This window comes from Oncorhynchus mykiss, chromosome 3, assembly GCF_057628025.1.
Source record: "Oncorhynchus mykiss isolate SJ-2025 chromosome 3, ASM5762802v1, whole genome shotgun sequence".
Classification (NCBI taxonomy): Eukaryota; Metazoa; Chordata; class Actinopteri; order Salmoniformes; family Salmonidae; genus Oncorhynchus; species Oncorhynchus mykiss.
Genome location: NC_143024.1, coordinates 27192893 through 27212169, shown reverse-complemented (window position 1 = coordinate 27212169; position 19277 = coordinate 27192893). Strand labels below are relative to the sequence as shown.

Genomic DNA, 19277 nt, shown 5'->3' with positions numbered 1-19277 from the left:
TACTTAGGTACTTTACACCACTGGAAATGAGGGTGTGCATAACCTGTCTGCTTGTTTTTGGTCATGATTTCTTGTGTCGAAAATGTGCCCTCATTTACAATATTGCTTTGTAAATGTTTCCCTTACCTTGGTTGAATAGTTTATTCTCGATTATTTGGGGTGTTGGGTAGGCTGTTGCAACGATGATGTGAAGTATTGTAACAAAATGTGTTTTTGAGGTCTCATTTGCTATTTTTTATTTTATTTATGTAATGTTTTCCACCAATGTTTTCCTCTTTATGAAATTGAACGGTATTGATGCAGGCGCTATAGCCTACATTTCACTTTGTAAACGTAATCTAAGGAAGGCTCTACTGCGCATGCTCTTGGGGGCGGGTGACAGATGACGATCGACTTCACTGTACAATACTTTGTGAAAGCCCGCTCTCCTGGTTGACACACACATTTGTGTTGAAGAAGCACGATGCTCCGAATTGTGTTATCCCGAACTTTGCCTCGAATCTCTGGCATTTCGAATTGTCAGTATTCTGCAGCCGCCATCCCGGTACCAAGCGCACAGCCCGAAGTCCATTACAACAAGGTAAGCGATAAGTATTCACAACATGTAAATGACATGTTGAGTAGCTATTATCATTGTTGCACACGACTGAAATGATCGGTTTAGTGTATTTCTGCCATGTGCAATTCATTGCAAGGCAACTAGGTTTACGTGAGAATTGCAATATCTTTTGGACTAGATGCATTTTTTTATTTTTGCTTGACTAGCTAGCCTACTTGTTTATAACTCTTGTTGACATTAAAACGCTTGACCTGATTGAACCTTGTGATTACGTACTTATCCGATACATTGGGTCAACTGAATTACATATACACTAGATAATTGTTGGGTATGATGGTGTTATGCAAAACTGTAATGTGGCAGACAGCCAGAAACCTTCCTGGGTTGCATTAATAAAACGTTTGCTAGAGTTGAAAGACCATCTTGTACATAGACAGACACAACACATAATGTACATGCATGTGTTTCTGTTAAATTGTTTTGGGGAAATTTATAAAGAGACTTCTATACCACTGCAATATTATGTCAGAGACAGTATCTTACAATACTGCACAAATAAAAACTGAAGGGAAGTAATGGGATGTAACTGGACAATACAGTGTTTATACTGGCTCCCAATTTATTTTTGGTCTGTTGGATGATAGAGTTGTGATAACATCTGTAATCTAAACATAGAGCCTAATCAAATCTCCTCTGTCTCATTACAGCTGTTCATCAATAACGAGTGGCAGGATGCCGTCAGCAAGAGGTCCTTCCCCACCATCAACCCAGCCACAGGAGAGGTCATCTGTCAGGTGGCTGAGGCAGACAAGGTCAGTGGCTGGAACTGCCTTGAAACCTGGCCCTGTTCTGTCTAATTACAAGACTTACATCCTTGGTTCCTTGGAGTAATCACTGATCCAATATAATTGGATTGGTGAAAGCAGGGGTTCCACTAGCCTACATAGCTTGGACCTATGCAGTCGTAATGACTGTCTCAAGGAAGGGAGGAAGGAAGGCGGCATTTTCAAAGCATTTGAACAGGCCCCTCACTGTTCCTGTATTCAACAACACTACATCCTTGGCATGCTAAGACAACGAAGTTGCCTGAAGCAGAAACATGACAATTAGGTGTGGTAGGAGGACGAGAGGGTGAAATAACCAGGGGAAAGGTTAACCTAAACAACGGGCGTAATTAGATCACAATCTTGTAGGGGCCAGGTGTGTGACCATCTTTTTTGTGTTACATTGTTGTAATTGAATTACTAGATAAGTAATTTTTTAAATGATGCCTGATGATCTAAGGGCTGAAACGTTGTTGTAAATTAATATCACCTGGGAGCATGAGCAGCAGTGTGAGGCGTTGTCATTTCTATTTTCCATTTTTTTAAATGATATGATCTAATATTTATTTTCATCTCCCTCTGTTTTCCCTCTGGCCTCCTTCTCCGTCTTTCCAGGCAGATGTGGACAAGGCTGTGAAGGCTGCCAGGGAGGCCTTCCGGTTTGGGTCACCATGGCGACGCATGGACGCGTCGGACCGCGGGCTGCTCCTGAGCCGGCTGGCAGACGCAATCGAGAGGGACACAGCCTACCTAGCGGTCAGTGACGGCGTCCCATTACTGCTGGTCAATGGAAATGATTAACCTGAAGTGGTGTTATGAGCGGCTAATTAGATGCACAACATTCCTGGTCTGGCACTCATGCCAAAGAAAGCAGTTGTTTGGGTTGTATTAGAGTTTACTTGTGTGGCACAGTGCTTTGTCTGATGACAAATGTTACCTTCCAGTGGAGAAAAGGTTTTACCCAGAAATATTATCTTCAAAAAATGTATGTTCAGATAGATTTGGCTTGTAAACAGCAGCACCATATTTTGCAGAGTCACTGTGTTAGTCCTGTATTCCACAGGTTGCTGACCTAAGCAGCACCCGCGCTGAAGCCACATGGTAGAGATAGAGACGCAGGGTCACGGCTAGGTCACATGATCAACACTGAGAATCTGCAGTGGAAGTGGTGTAAAATGATTCCTTAGTGCTGCTCTTCCAAGACACAAAGCATATTTGTTGATGTTATGTTACAGGTTTTGCTTGTTTGGTGAAAGTAATAGGGGAAAGGCTATAGTGGTGAAAGGGTTTCTCTGGGCTTGTTTTGATAAAAGAATGAACAGCTTCAGCATAGGAAGCTGCCCTACTTTGCCTGGTAAATGAGGCCCTGGTAAAATCAGATTTCCTTTTGTTTACACAAGGATGGGTTCATGGAGAGAGAAACAAGCTGCTTAGTGTGTGTGTGTGTGTGTGGGGGGGGGGGGGGGGGGGGGGGGGTGTATTATAAGAGAGTAGGATTGTTAGTACAGTATTTAGGTTGGACTTGATTAACTACTGTCAGATTGGCTTATCAAGGGGTGCAAGGTCCATCAGGTCTGGAAATAGCACTGATTCTGTCCACTGAGCTTGCTCCACCTACATGTTAAATATGGATATGGTGTGTATGTGAGAGGGAGTCTGTCCAGAGCCAACACCAGTGACTCGTTAGTACTTGTAAGACTGGCTAATCTGTTCAAGTATGTACAGTCCAATGTGCTCAACATGAACTGTATGTGCCTGTAAATGTTGTATATAGATACATTTTGCAGTGTGTGTTATGTTGACCACATGTACTCTTGTGTTCCCATTTGCCAAGCCAAATAAATGGTGCGTGGACAACAATAATCTTTGATTCACTCTTGACGATGAGCCAATGAATTCCCTGGGGTTTGTCTTGCTTGTGCAACGGTCTCTGTTTTTCAAAATATTGGATTCTAAGGTGACCTAACTAAAGTGAGGGTTACTGGTGTTTAACTGGACTCTGAACTGGTTAACACCCTGTAGCAGCAAATAGTCCCTGTAATTTGATATGACAATGTTATAGTATAACATCTGTTTGGCCCATTAGCAGCATGTGACAGGGCCTACCTCTAAATACATACTGTATGCTTCTGTGTACAACACTGATTATCCATTAGCTTTTTCTAGGAAGGTATAGCAATCTGGCATTTTTCTTAAATTCAACATTTTTTATGGGGTAAGATCAGCTTTAACATTGCAGATGGCTTCCAGCAATATAATTGTCTGCATGGTTTCCAATCCCCCATATAAACCAAAATGTGTGTATATATATATGGCGGATATATATATATATATATATATATATATATACACACACAGTGCTTTCAGAAAGTATTCAGACCTATTTACTTTTTTAAAATGTTGTTACGTTACAGACTTATTCTAAAAATGGATTTAAAAAAATGATCTCCTCAATCTACACACAGTACTCCATAATGAAAAAGCAAAAACTGATTTTTTGAAATGTTTGCAAATATATTAACAATAAAAAAATGAAATATTACATTTACATAAGTATTCAGACCCTTTACTCAGTACTTTGTTGAAGCACCTTCGGCGGCGATTACAGCCTCAAGTCTTCTTGGTTATGACGCTACAAGCTTGGCACACCTGTATTTGGGGAGTTTCTCCCATTCTTCCCTGCAATCATCTCAAGCTCTGTCAGGTTGGATGGGGTGCGTCACTGCACAGTTATTTTCAGGTTATTTGTTAGATTGGGTTCAAGTTTGGGCTCTGGCTTGGCCACTCAAGGAAATTCAGAGACTTGTGCCAAAGCCACTCCTGTGTTGTCTTGGCTCTGTGCTTAGGGTCGTTGTCCTGTTTGAAGGTGAACCTTCGCCCCAGTCTGAGGTCCTGAGCACTCTGGAGCAGGTTATCATCAAGGATATCTCTGTACTTTGCTCCGTTCATCTTTCCCTCGATCCTAATTAGTCTCCCAGTCCCCGCCGCTTAAAAACATCCCCACAGCATGATGCTACCACCACCATGCTTCACCGTAGGGATGGTGTCAGGTTTCCTCCAGATGTGATGCTTGGCATTCAGGCCAAAGAGTTCCATCTTGGTTTCATCAGACCAGATAATGTTATTTCTAATGGTCTGAGAGTACATTCTTACTAATCTGCTAGAGAACCAGTTCGTATTAAGTTTAACTCTTGTATGAATGTAGTCTTTAGTGAGAGGTCTAATGCTTTGATATTTAATCATTTCTGCCCTTCGAATTCATATTCGTTATATAAATAGGCCCTTTTAAATTGGTCTGGCTTGCCGTTCCAAATAAAATGAAATATTTTTTGCTCATGTAATTTAAAAAACAAGTCGCTAGGTGTAGGTAAACCCATAAGCATAAAGTTAGTCTTTTCCACCACTGATAGGGACAGCAAGAGCATCACTAATGAAATATATACAGTTGAAGTCAGAAGTTTACACACACTTTGGTTGGAGTCATTAAAACTTGTTTTTTCAACCATTCCACAAATTTCTTGTTAACAAACTATAGTTTTGACAAGTTAGTTAGGACATCTACTTTGTGCATGACACAAGTCATTTTTCCAACAATTGTTTACAGACAGATTATTTCACTTATAATTCACTGTATCACAATTCCAGTGGGTCAGAAGTTTATATAGAGTGCCTTTAAACAGCTTGGAAAATTCCAGAAAATTATGTCATGGCTATAGAAGCTTCTGATAGGCTAATTGACATCATTTGAGTCAATTGGAGGTGTACCTGTCGATGTATTTCAAGGCCTACCTTCAAACTCAGTGCCTCTTTGCTTGACATCATGGGAAAATCAAAAGAAATCAGCCAAGACCTCGTAAAAAAAATTGTAGACCTCCACAAGTCTGGTTCGTCCTTGGGAGCAATTTCCAAACACCTGAAGGTACCACGTTCATCTGTACAAACAACAGTACGCAAGTATAAACACCATGGGACCATGCAGCCGTCATACCGCTCAGGAAGGAGACGTGTTCTGTCTCCAAGAGATGAACGTACTTTGGTACAAAAGTGCAAATCAATCCCAGAACAACAGCAAATGACCTTGTGAAGATGCTGGAGGAAACAGATACAAAAGTATCTATATCCACAGTAAAACAAGGCCTTAATCGACATAACCTGAAAGACCGCTCAGCAAGGAAGATGCCACTGCTCCAAAACCGCCATAAAAAAGCCAGACTACGGCTTGCAACTGCACATGGAGAAATGTCCTCTAGTCTGATGAAACAAAAATAGAACTGTTTGGCTATAATGACCATTGTTATGTTTGGAGGAAAAAGGGGGATGCTTGCAAGCCGAAGAACACCATCCCAACCGTGAAGTACGGGGGTGGCAGCATCATGTTGTGGGGGTGCTTTGCTGCGGGAGGGACTGGTGCACTTCACAAAATAGATGGCAGCATGAGGCAGGAAAATTATGTGGATATATTGAAGCATCTCAAGACATCAGTCAGGAAGTTAAAGCTTTGTCGCAAATGGGTCTTCCAAATGGACAATGACCCCAAGCATATTTCCAATGTTGTGGCAAAATGGCTTAAGGACAACAAATACAAAGTATTGGAGTGGCCTTCACAAAGCTCTGACCTCAATCCAATAGAAAACTTGTGGGCAGAATTGAAAAAGTGTGTGTGTGCAAGGAGGTCTACAAACCTCACTCAGTTACACCAGCTCTGTCAGGAGGAATGGGCCAAAATTCACCCAACTTATTGTGGGAAGCTTGTGGAAGGCTACCTGAAACGTTTGACCCAAGTTAAACAATTTAAAGGCAATGTTACCAAACACTAATTGAGTGTATGTAAACTTCTGACCCATTGGGAATGTGACGAAAGAAATAAAAGCTGAAATAAATCATTCTCTCTACTATTATTCTGACATTTCACATTCTTAAAATAAAGTGGTGACCCTAACTGACCAAAGACGGAATTTGTACTTGGATTAAATGTCAGGAATTGTGAAATACTGAGTTTAAATGTATTTGGCTAAGGTGTATGTAAACTTCCGACTTCCACTGACAGGTATTTTCCTCTCCATGGTAGCAAGATCATATCTATTTTTGCAAACTTTCTGTTAAAATGTATTGTAGTGAGATCATTTTTTTATTTTGGGATATGAATACTGAGTATGTCCACATCACCATCAGACTATTTTATTGGTAAACTACATGGTAATGTAAAAGTTGTATTTTTTTAGTGATCCAATACGTAATATAGTAATTACACTTCTCATCATTTGGTTTTAATTCAGAGAGGTTAGCAAAAGTATCTAGATCCTCTGAGGCTGTGGAGGGATTCTAATGGTGGTTTTAAAAGAAAACATGAATCATCAGCGTACAATGACACCTTTTGTTTGACAATGTTTCGTAATACAGAATACAGCCTTGCTACTATCTGTCCTCAATCAAACGTCATCAGTTAGGCCATGGCGGAACTCTGACACTTTGACCTTATTTTGCCATAGGAACTGGAGACCCTGGACAATGGGAAGCCCTATGCCGTATCCTACAGTGTGGACGTGCCCATGGTGGTCAAGTGCCTCAGGTCAGTCACAGTAATATACATTGCAGTGTGTATGTGTGAGAGCAGTGAAATGAACGCATGCATTAAGTCCTTGGGGGATCAGGCTTTCAGCTCGACTGCCGACGGCCTTTGGAATGCCCTCCCGGATCACCTGAAGGCACCACAGACTCTGGGATCCTTACAAACGGGCCTAAAAACCTTTCTCTTTAGGAAGGCTTTCGGTTGATAGCTGTGCTCCTTGGTGACCCTTGTAGTGTCAGCTGTGTTCTTTGTGTCAGTTGCATTCTAACGTTCTATTTTTTAATTTTTTATGCACTTTGATATTATTCTGTATAATGAAAAGCTTTACAAATGTAATACATTATTATTATTATTATTATTACTTTCTGCAAACCAAAATGTATGAGTTGTCATAAATCACAAGTGCCAGATGTGGCATTATGCTATATGGTTGAATGTTTGTAGGGCGAGGTAGAGACAGAATGGTGGGAAAGAGAGGGGGGGGAAGAGGATGAGACTGACTGTGATGGGAAAGAGAGGGGGGAAAAGAGGGTGAGACTGACTGTGATGGGAAAGAGAGGGGGGAAAAGAGGGTGAGACTGACTGTGATGGGAAAGAGAGGGGGGAAAAGAGGATGAGACTGACTGTGATGGGAAAGAGAGGGGGGAAAAGAGGATGAGACTGACTGTGATGGGAAAGAGAGGGGGGAAAAGAGGATGAGACTGACTGTGAATTAGTTCTTAGAAGAATGTGACTGAAGAATGTGACTGCAGACTGCCAAACCTCCCTTATTTGTATTTGATTGACTGGCACCCAGCACCATGACCTAGACTGCTTACTGTATACTCACTGTGGATCCGATCACTATCTCAATCTACTGCAAGTCTGCTTGTTTACCTTTTAATAGATTGGAAAAAGACTCATTTACAGTTTCCTTCTTTGAAAAAATAAATAACCGAATTTCCCTCTACTCTTGATATCTGAAACTATAGTTTCTGCAGTTCTATTTCATAATAAACATTTATACATGGTAACCCTACTGAGTCTAGTGTCCTGGTATTTACGGAGTATGGAATGTAGTGAGTACGTAAAGCAGTTGAGAAATATTGACACCCCCCATATCCCTTTTGATGTATTTGAAAGGTGTAATATTTTGGAGGATTCTTGAGTCCAAGTTTTTACTGTCTGTCTGTGTGTGCATGTGTTTGCACAGGTACTATGCAGGCTGGGCAGATAAGTGGGAGGGGAAGACCATTCCCATTGATGGAGACTTCTTCTGCTACACCCGCCATGAGCCCATCGGTGTGTGTGGCCAGATCATCCCGGTAAGTGAAGGAACTGTTCAGTGGTTAGCGATGGACCTTGATGAATCTTAAGCTGTTCAGGGGTTAGGAATGGACCTCCTTGATGAATCTTAAGCTCTACAGGGGTTAGGAATGGACCTTGATGAATCTTAAACCGTTCAGGGGTTAGGAATGGACCTTAATGAATCGTAAGCTGTTCAGGGGTTAGGAATGGACCTCCTTAATGAATCTTAAACCGTTCAGGGGTTAGGAATGGACCTTGATGAATCTTAAACCGTTCAGGGGTTAGGAATGGACCTCCTTGATGAATCTTAAGCTCTACAGGGGTTAGGAATGGACCTCCTTGATGAATCTTAAGCTGTTCAGGGGTTAGGAATGGACCTCCTTAATGAATCTTAAGCTGTTCAGGGGTTAGGAATGGACCTTGATGAATCTTAAGCTGTTCAGGGGTTAGGAATGGACCTCCTTGATGAATCTTAAGCCGTTCAGGGGTTAGGAATGGACCTCCTTGATGAATCTTAAGCCGTTCAGGGGTTAGGAATGGACCTCCTTGATGAATCTTAAGCTGTTCAGGGGTTTGGAAGAACAAGTTCTTATTTACAACTGCGACCTGGCCAAGATAAAGCAAAGCAGTGTGACACAAACAACACAGAGTTAGTTACACATGGGATCAAGGTAAGGTAAGGCAATAAATAGGTCATAGTGGAGTGATAACACTGGAGTGATAGATGAGCAGAAGATGAATGTGCAAGTAGAGATACTGGGGTGCAAAGGAGCAAAAAAATAAATAACAATATGGGGATGAGGTAGTTGGGTGGGCTTTTTACAGATGGGCTGTGTACTGGTGCAATTCTCGGTAAGCTGCTCTGACAGCTGATGCTTAAAGTTAGTGAGGGAGATATAAGACTCCAGCTTCAGTGATTTTTGCAGTTCGTTCCAGTCATTGGCAGCAGAGAACTGGAAGGATAGGCGGCCAAAGGAGGAGTTGGCTTTGGGGATGGCCAGTGAAATATACCTGCTGGAGCGCGTGCTACGGGTGGGTGCTGCTATGGTAACCAGTGAGCTGAGATAAGGCGGGACTTTACCTAGCAAAGACTTATAGATGACCTAGAACCATTGGGTTTGGCGACAAATATGAAGCGAGGGCCAGCCAACGAGAGCATACAGGTCGCAGTGGTGGGTAGTATATGGGGCTTTGGTAACAAAACGGATGGCACTGTGATCGACTACATCCAATTTGCTGAGTAGAGTGTTAGAGGCTATTTTGTAAATGACCAGCGTTGCCATTTTGTGGCCCCTTTCCTCTTGCCTGTGAGAGCAGGTTTGTTTGCTCTGTCTGTCATGGTGAAATAGACTGGGAGTGGAGAGGAATTAAGAGCAGGCAGAGCAGTTTCAGTGAGCTGGCTTCAGTCCCACCAGTCTCATGGTGAAAGAGACTGGGAGGAGGGAGAGGGGTAATATAAGGTGACACCCTGCCTCCAAAACCTGGTAGGGCTGCAATGCTGTGTTGTGTAAATATAGTGGCAGCCTGGACTTTAATGTGTTGAGTGCCTGCATGGATTTATGTCTGTGTACTTTGCACACGTTTGACATGGTCTGTCTTCACTCTACCGTTCACTGTCTTCCTCTCTATCTTCCCTCAGTGGAACTTCCCTCTGCTGATGCAGGCATGGAAGCTGGGGCCAGCTCTGGCTACAGGCAACACTGTGGTGATGAAAGTGGCTGAGCAGACCCCCCTCACTGCCCTGTATGTGGCCAGTCTCATCAAGGAGGTTGGTACACTAATACACACACACATAACACACAAACACACCCTCCTTACCACACTTCTTAAGCTCCCCCCTCTCTCTCTATCTCTCTCTCTCTCTCCTCTCTCTCTCCTCTCAGGTTGGTTTCCCTCCAGGTGTGGTGAACATCCTGCCTGGTATGGGTCCATCTGCTGGTTCTGCCATCGCCTCCCACATGGATGTGGATAAGGTGGCTTTCACAGGATCTACTGAGGTAAGACAGACCGCCCATACTTTAGGCATCTCAAAGAACTGAGTCACTGCTTTCAAAGGGCCAATGTGTTTTAGTGTATTAGTGTGTGTATGAGAATGAACCCTGTACTGTCTAAGCAGCTCCATGTGTCCAGGTAGGTCACCTGATCCAGCAGGCATCTGGCTCCAGCAACCTGAAGAAGGTCACTCTGGAGCTGGGAGGAAAGAGCCCCAACATAATCATGTCTGATGCCAACAGTGAGTACGGCTCAAGGCGACTTTACTTTTTGGATGGGCATCCAGTTAGAAATACAGTGCCTTGCGAAAGTATTCGGCCCCCTTGAACTTTGCGACCTTTTGCCACATTTCAGGCTTCAAACATAAAGATATAAAACTGTATTTTTTTGTGAAGAATCAACAACAAGTGGGACACAATCATGAAGTGGAACGACATTTATTGGATATTTCAAACTTTTTTAACAAATCAAAAAGTGAAAAATTGGGCGTGCAAAATTATTCAGCCCCCTTAAATTAATACTTTGTAGCGCCACCTTTTGCTGCGATTACAGCTGTAAGTCGCTTGGGGTATGTCTCTATCAGTTTTGCACATCGAGAGACTGACATTTTTCCCCATTCCTCCTTGCAAAACAGCTCGAGCTCAGTGAGGTTGGATGGAGAGCATTTGTGAACAGCAGTTTTCAGTTCTTTCCACAGATTCTCGATTGGATTCAGGTCTGGACTTTGACTTGGCCATTCTAACACCTGGATATGTTTATTTTTGAACCATTCCATTGTAGATTTTGCTTTATGTTTTGGATAATTGTCTTGTTGGAAGACAAATCTCCGTCCCAGTCTCAGGTCTTTTGCAGACTCCATCAGGTTTTCTTCCAGAATGGTCCTGTATTTGGCTCCATCCATCTTCCCATCAATTTTAACCATCTTCCCTGTCCCTGCTGAAGAAAAGCAGGCCCAAACCATGATGCTGCCACCACCATGTTTGACAGTGGGCATGGTGTGTTCAGGGTGATGAGCTGTGTTGCTTTTACGCCAAACATAACGTTTTGCATTGTTGCCAAAAAGTTCAATTTTGGTTTCATTTGACCAGAGCACCTTCTTCCACATGTTTGGTGTGTCTCCCAGGTGGCTTGTGGCAAACTTTAAACAACACTTTTTATGGATATCTTTAAGAAATGGCTTTCTTCTTACCACTCTTCAATAAAGGCCAGATTTGTGCAATATACGACTTTTGTTGTCCTATGGCCTCAGTCTCCCACCTCAGCTGTAGATCTCTGCAGTTCATCCAGAGTGATCATGGGCCTCTTGGCTGCATCTCTGATCAGTCTTCTCCTTGTATGAGCTGAAAGTTTAGAGGGACGGCCAGGTCTTGGTAGATTTGCAGTGGTCTGATACTCCTTCCATTTCAATATTATCGCTTGCACAGTGCTCCTTGGGATGTTTAAAGCTTGGGAAATCTTTTTGTATCCAAATCCGGCTTTAAACTTCTTCACAACAGTATCTCGGACCTGCCTGGTGTGTTCCTTGTTCTTCATGATGCTCTCTGCGCTTTTAACGGACCTCTGAGACTATCACAGTGCAGGTGCATTTATACGGAGACTTGATTACACACAGGTGGATTGTATTTATCATCATTAGTCATTTAGGTCAACATTGGATCATTCAGAGATCCTCACTGAACTTCTGGAGAGAGTTTGCTGCACTGAAAGTAAAGGGGCTGAATAATTTTGCACACCCAATTTTTCACTTTTTGATTTGTTAAAAAAGTTTGAAATATCCAATAAATGTCGTTCCACTTCATGATTGTGTCCCTCTTGTTGTTGATTCTTCACAAAAAAATACAGTTTTATATCTTTATGTTTGAAGCCTGAAATGTGGAAAAAGGTTGCAAAGTTCAAGGGGGCCGAATACTTTCGCAAGGCACTGAACGTGAAAAATGGGAACACTTCATTTGGATAGTCTGCTACAGATTATTTAGCAATATCTTAAGCAAAGCGTGGTGTCCGTTTTTATTTATGAAGTATCGATGAGCTATAGGAGGACGGGCTCATTGTAATGACTGGAATGGAATCAATGGAACGGAGTCAAAAATGGTTTCCATATGTTTGACGTGTTTGATACGGTTCTGTTTATTTCATTCCAGCATTACAATGAGCCCGTCCTCCTATAGTACCTCCTCTGAAATCTACTAAGGCATGTGCATGTTTGCCTGTGTGTCTTTATTTGTTTGATTGCGATTGCTGTGTCTGACTTGGCCGATATGTTTCGACTTGAGGTTCAGCAGTAAATACACCTTCCGCTTCAAGTCAAAACCTCGCTCAGCTATAATGTTTGCACTGCAGTGACAAATGCAGGATATGGCCAGAAAACGTACCTCAATCCAGGGATGGAAGATGTCAATTTCATGGAGTCCAATGCTGCAAAACGTCAAGTGGAAACATATCGGCTATGTATGACTGTGTTCTCTCTCTCTTTCTGCAGTGGCGGAGGCGGTGGAACAGTCCCACTTTGCCCTGTTCTTTAACCAGGGCCAGTGCTGCTGTGCCGGCTCCCGTACATACGTGCAGGACACCATCTATGATGAGTTTATGGAGCGCAGTGTGGAGCGGGCCAAGAGCAGGGTGGTGGGAGACCCCTTCAACATGAAGACTGAGCAGGGACCGCAGGTTAGAAATACTGCATGGTGCACAAACACACACCCAGACGAGTAGAGTAGGAGTTGAAGACACACGCCCAGACGAGTAGAGTAGGAGTTGAAGACACACGCCCAGACGAGTAGAGTAGGAGTTGAAGACACACGCCCAGACGAGTAGAGTAGGAGTTGAAAACGCACACCCAGACGAGTAGAGTAGGAGTTGAAGACGCAGACCCAGACGAGTAGAGTAGGAGTTGAAGACACACCCAGATGAGTAGAGTAGGAGTTGAAGACACACCCAGATGAGTAGAGTAGGAGTTAAAGACACACACCCAGACGAGTGGAGTAGGAGTTAAAGACGCACCCAGACGAGTAGAGTAGGAGTTGAAGACGCACCCAGACGAGTAGAGTAGGAGTTGAAGACGCACACCCAAACATAAGACACTGGATAAAAATAGAAGAGCTGCACACTCTATTGTACTGAAATGACTGTGGTACCAGCATTTCCAAATGCAGAGCCTTTATCAGAAAACAACTACAAGAATGCACTTGCATTGCATGCATATACACAAGCACTTGTAGTCTGGTTTGGTTTATAGCTCTCTTCCTAACACATTAATAAGGCACCCACTTACGAGCACTGTAAAACGGTTCCCTATCTAGGTGGATGAGGAACAGTTCAAGAAGATTCTGGGCTACATCAGCAGTGGGAAGCGTGAGGGGGCCAAGCTGATGTGCGGGGGAGGAGTGGCTGCAGACCGTGGCTACTTCATCCAACCAACCATCTTTGGAGATGTCCAGGACGGCATGACCATCGCCCGTGAGGAGGTACAGCAATGCATTGTCATTATTAACAACTCACTCTTCATGAAACTGGCTGTCAAGTTTCACCATTTTGGCTCCTGGGGCTGCCTTGACAGAATCCCCCTACTGGCTATACCCATGAAAATGAAAAGAAAAGCCTGTATATTTTGGTTGTCTAAAGTATATTTGTGTGGCTATTCTGAAGCTAGAATCCTTAGTTGCTAGATTCATTTTTGAACTTGTAAATTAATGATATATACCAATTGATTCTTAAAGAATAGAATGTATAAATGCCTCATGAGCTTAGTTCATATCCTGTCATACCCCATCAGAACTTACAATATAAGCTTGTTTTACCTTAGTGTCTGTAAACAACAAATGTAAACAAACAATGTATAGCCTCAAAACATCGTTAAACCTATACATTGGATATCACGGATGGTCGGTCCTTGCCGTCTATGTACAGTCTATGAATTTGAGTGGTTACATTTTTCCATCCCGTAGCTTTTTAGCGAAACTGTGGCGAGGAGAACACTTTTGTTTCAATTAAGTATTCTAGCTCTAAGGAAAGTAGCCAGACAAGATCATACGTGTGTAACATGTTGTCTTCAGAGAACCGATCTCTTTAGGTTAGATTCTTTAAATTAATTTCTCCTCTATAACACTTTGTGTTCAGATCTTTGGGCCGGTGATGCAGATCCTGAAGTTTAAGACTCTGGAGGAGGTGGTTGAGAGAGCCAACGACACAAAGTACGGCCTGGCAGCTGCTGTCTTCACCAAAGACATCGACAAGGCCCACTACATCTCTAGCGGACTTCGCGCCGGCACTGTCTGGTACGCTGATTTCTAGCTTACTTTATTTTACAATATGTCCATCAAATTGTCCATTTCTTTTCGTAGTATTAAGGTCCAGAGGTTGGCTGAAGTTGACCCATTTATAATCAGCTAATTGTGTATGTGGTTTGTCCATTTCTTTCTCCTAAGGATTAACTGCTATGATGTGTTTGGAGCACAAGCCCCCTTCGGTGGCTACAAATATTCTGGTAACGGTCGTGAGCTGGGAGAGTATGGCCTGGACAACTACACTGAAGTGAAAACAGTAAGGACCCCATAACCACCACAATACTGTAGGAGAAAATGTTCAGGCCCCAGTGGGCCACATACGTAAACGTATGAACGCTGTTGCCACGTTACATACGTAATAAACAGCAACATCTCACAAGCAGCTGTATGTATGTTCACAAAATGTGTTCATGTCAAAGCTTCAAAACATATTTTATTCTTTACCTCAGGTAACGATCAAGGTCCCCCAGAAAAACTCGTAAAGACGTCAGAACTCTGCCTCCAATCAAGGAAACTAACTGACCATAGGGAAGGCTCTACGGAACTAAATCAGCCTTTATTTTGTTTATCACAGAGTCCTCAGTTATTCAGTTGGACTTTAATATGGTGAATCCCTGCTACAATGCAGAGTAGTTTTGTACTCTTGTAGAGTGAAAGGGTGAACTTTGAAAGGATTTTGGATAATAAATGCACTTGATACACGCTATTACTTGCTTTGAACCTGCTGTCATCTGATTGGACTAACAGTAATTGCAAAAGTGTTTTATTAATAGGCAAACAATTCAAAATGCTTTTAAGGAGGAAAACCGTATGGGATTACAAAATATAGATATAGACTGAAAAGAAACAAAACACAGTAGTGGCAGTTCTAGTGCCACACAACACAAGTCATATGTCTCAACATCTGTACATTATCTAGGTTGAAGTGTGTAACTCTGGATTGCAGTTTGAAAATAGGCTGCTGTATTATGCTCAGGTGTAATGATAATGATTAGGGAAGAAGTAACCATTTAGGGAAGAAGTAACCAAACATTTAGGTAAGAGTAGACCATACAGACTGCACAGCACAGAGAAAGGATTGACGGAGAGTGTGTGCTTTCCTTTGGTGGACAGGTGCACCGTCAGAGAGATGACCCAAGAGATGAAGAAGATAAGCAAGCTGAAAGTGATAGATTTACCCTCGTAGTTTTTGGGCAGGTCAGTTCCCATGTAGGCAAAACTAAAGCATGCAATACCCAGCAAAACGGCAAACAGTACTATCCCATAAAAGATGGGGATGACTCCATATGTGCAATCCAAAATTACCTCGCTATACAATGTTATCTGATTGGGCTTGGGTCCTTCAATGGCTATCCACAAAATGCACAGAAACAGCATTATGACAGTGGTTGTGATAATAGTGATCCACTGACCACCATGCTTGACCCAGAAATCATACGCTTTGGGCAGTTTGGCGGCCATTTTGAAGATACAGACAATCTGGAAGGAGCGAACAGCAAGACAGGACAGGCAGGCCACATAGAAGACTATAAACACAGAATTGCGTAAGGTGCAGATGGCCTCTGTGGGTTTGCCGATGTAGAGGAAGACGCTGGAGGAGGACATGGACAAGCAACACAACATGAAGAAGCAGAGCCTCCCACCGGCTGACTTTACCACAGGGGTGTCATGCTTACAAAGGAACAGAACCAAGATGGTAATTGAGATGAGGATGATGGAAATGGCCTGGAACATCAGACAAATGGCCAATGGAGCATCAGAATGCAGATACTCTATAGAGCGCTTAGTGCATGAGGTACTGCCATTCCTGGCCCACTCATCCTTTTGCATTCTATGCAGCTGTAGGGATCGGCTGTTGGGAGAGGAAGGGAAGAGAACTGGGTGACAGATTCTAATATGTGTACAGATAACAATTTTTGTCATGTGATTCATAGGTAATAAATGGTGCCAGGTGTTCTTTCTGACGGATTGACCTGTCAAGGAAAAACTCCAGGCAAAAACAATGTTGCTCAGTACCTGTGTGGTTGATGTACTTTCCATCAGAGCAGCTCTCACACTCAAAACAGCAGGTGTGGAAGCCAGTTTGAAGAAGTACTAACCTTTGTGCCCTCAAACCAATGTATGAGAGTTGCATTAATGTGGAAGCTTGGTGTGGGGTTGGTAAGGTATGAGCCAATGTCCACATTAGAACATATTTTATTTTTGCAGTCCCAGTGTACAATGTCGTAATGAGCCGGTGGGTCCCCGTTCTCATCAATCTCTATACTTTGATTGTCCAATTTGAATTTGACCTGTTGGACCATGTCTCACTAGCGATCCATATCTTCTCCTTCACTCTGAGATCTATGGCCTTTTGGATGAAAGGAATGACAAACTCCACATTGGCAAAGACTACAATAACCTGGACATTGAACATGGCTATGTTGTTGAATAGACGCCCTATTAAGGATTGGTTTTGGGGAACGGTGTCTTGGTACGCCAAACAGATGTTAGCTGGTCTAATCTTATCCTGAAAAACTGTCAAGGCATCTCTGCTGTAGTCATTACCACCGATGAAAGCCACCCAGTTCCAGTTAAATTGTTGGAGTATACGGACTATAGACTCCACCTGATATTTGTCGCTGGGAATAGTTCGGAAAAAGGAGGGAAATCTGTTTTTGGAGCTCTGTTAGACACTTGATGCCCCATGAGTCACCTGTTGAAGTAAAACACAAAACGATAATGCTTTTGTGAGAACAAGGATTGTTACAGTACAGGTACATTTATATTGCAATGTTCTACAGACCCATTCCTGAAGAGTACAAACACAAGGCAGCTACTGTATAAATAGCACCATCATGAGGTTATATTGTGCCATAAAATACTACTTACCATTAGAATCATCTCAGACATGTACAGAGGGGCGACACTGATGGTTTGGCTGCTTCCAAACGGGCCAGTGACTGAGATGACTTTAGGTCTGTAGTTTGTACCGTTCCACACGGGGATGCCTCCTCTTCCCTTTTGGGTCAGAAAGTCCAGAGCAGCCCCATAACTGAGCAAGTCAGAGCAATAGTCAAAAATCTCATATCCCAGGCTGACACCAGGCAACAGCAATGTGGAGTTGTTGATCTCTTCAATAGCAAACCTCATGACTTGAATCTGCTGGTAGCTTGCTGAGGAAAATGTAAACCTGGGATGTAGAAGGTTGCATAGTTTTACTGTCCATGTGTGCAACAAAAAAGTTTGACATTTACAGTATTTTTTTTCTTCCCCCAGTGGTGAAAGCAGACTTGGCCTTACCTGTGACATTGAAGCACCTCAGGTTTTCTGTTTTCAGTTTCAGTCGCTGGACCAGTCCCTCCATACTTCTCATGCAGCTGGAATAGTCCCCCCACAATGTAGTCTCCATCCAGGCTCAGTCGTGGTAAAGAGGAGCATGTGTCACTTTGTTTCACCAGGTGAAATGACACCATCACCACAAGAAACAACATTGTAGATTTCTAAGTAAGAGAGAGTTGTTAGAGCCGAGGCTGAAATGCTCTCCATCTACTGAGGTGACTGATACCAATCATCTTTCACATGTTGTGTTACTTCCTTGTTTTTCTTCCGTGCTTCAGATACCTGGATAACCACAACCACCTTTCCATGGTCAGGCTATTATGGAAACATGTCTTGAGGTTTATGAAAATATCTGTCAGGTCTTTCACACATCCCTTTATACAAAATAATTAGACATTTCCACCAGAGGAGGCTGGTGGGAGGAGCTATAGGAGGACGGGCGCATTAATGGATGGAATGGAATAAACAGTAGCGATGCGTGGGTAAAATCACTGGAGAAGCCAAGCCAGAATAAAAAGCCATATTACAACCTATGTGTTGTGATAATTGCATTGTTTACTCTATAATGTGTTAGTTCATATGCCTTGACACCGTGATACATAGGCCTAAGGCTGAGACAATAAGAAGACACAGTGGCAGAATAAATTCAACCATGCCTTTGTTTCTTCACAAAAACAGAGAGCAACCTGTCTGGTGAAGTCCACAAAGCATATTGCATGTACCAATCAGTTACATGACCTACAGCATGGTCAAGCAAGTTCATGTTTCCAACATTTTAGGACCACTAAAGAACTATTGATTTAGAATCATGGTGAGTTACCGCAAGTCGCAAAGAAAACATGAGCTGCCTCCACTATTCCAGCACAATTTCACCTTCAACATCATCAAATCACCTCTGCTTAGTCTAATAAAGTGACAACTAAAAGATACCAAAAACAATTTAATCCAATAAACATAAGATAAATATGATGTAGTCAGTCGTGTTTGTAAAAATAGAAAAAACATGTTGACTCACCATACTTGTAGAGAATGCCAATGCCATCCTCCTCTCTTTCACGTTTATGAAACGGTCTATCACTCTGTCATACAGTACACACTTTCATTTTTTGTCCTAGGCTACCTGGCTAAAATGCTTGCCCGCTAGCCTAATTTCATTTCAAGGGCAATGTTAGCTAGTTAACATTAGCCTTCTACATCTAGTTACATATTGAACTTCCATCCTCTCTGGCCAGGGGCACAATGTATGAATTTATGGTTGGATCAGAATCGCCATTATAATCATTGGCCAGTACAGAGAATTAAGTAAAACCACAAGTCCAAATCTCTATCATCCATGGCTAATTTAGGAAAGGGCCAAATTTAGATAACTAGCTAACCACCAGAGGACAACAATACAATGAGATGCACAACCAGTTTGTCAATATTTGCTCTCGATACAATGTGAT

The 19277-nt window shown here is 42.6% G+C and overlaps 2 protein-coding genes and 1 pseudogene across 2 annotated transcripts; 1 reads left to right on the top strand and 2 right to left on the bottom strand.

Annotated features, from left to right (window-relative positions):
* Positions 1–350: 350 nt before the first annotated feature.
* Positions 351–15217, top strand: LOC110503794 (aldehyde dehydrogenase, mitochondrial). Its single transcript, XM_036970409.2, has 13 exons — positions 351–580; positions 1267–1371; positions 1999–2139; positions 6873–6952; positions 8145–8256; positions 9879–10007; positions 10123–10236; positions 10370–10472; positions 12711–12895; positions 13528–13692; positions 14345–14502; positions 14653–14767; positions 14961–15217. The coding sequence occupies exons 1-13, from the start codon at positions 464–466 to the stop codon at positions 14991–14993; spliced, it is 1557 nt and encodes a 518-aa protein (XP_036826304.2). The 5' UTR covers positions 351–463; the 3' UTR covers positions 14994–15217.
* Positions 15218–15412: 195 nt separating this feature from the next.
* On the bottom strand, positions 15413–16645 carry LOC149984490 (taste receptor type 1 member 1-like; annotated as a pseudogene).
* Positions 16646–16664: 19 nt separating this feature from the next.
* Positions 16665–17869, bottom strand: LOC110512192 (taste receptor type 1 member 1). The gene is given in 2 exon segments (XM_036970414.2): positions 16665–17206; positions 17383–17869. Coding segments are annotated over 2 exon segments (855 nt in total). The 5' UTR covers positions 17803–17869; the 3' UTR covers positions 16665–16771.
* Positions 17870–19277: the final 1408 nt, after the last annotated feature.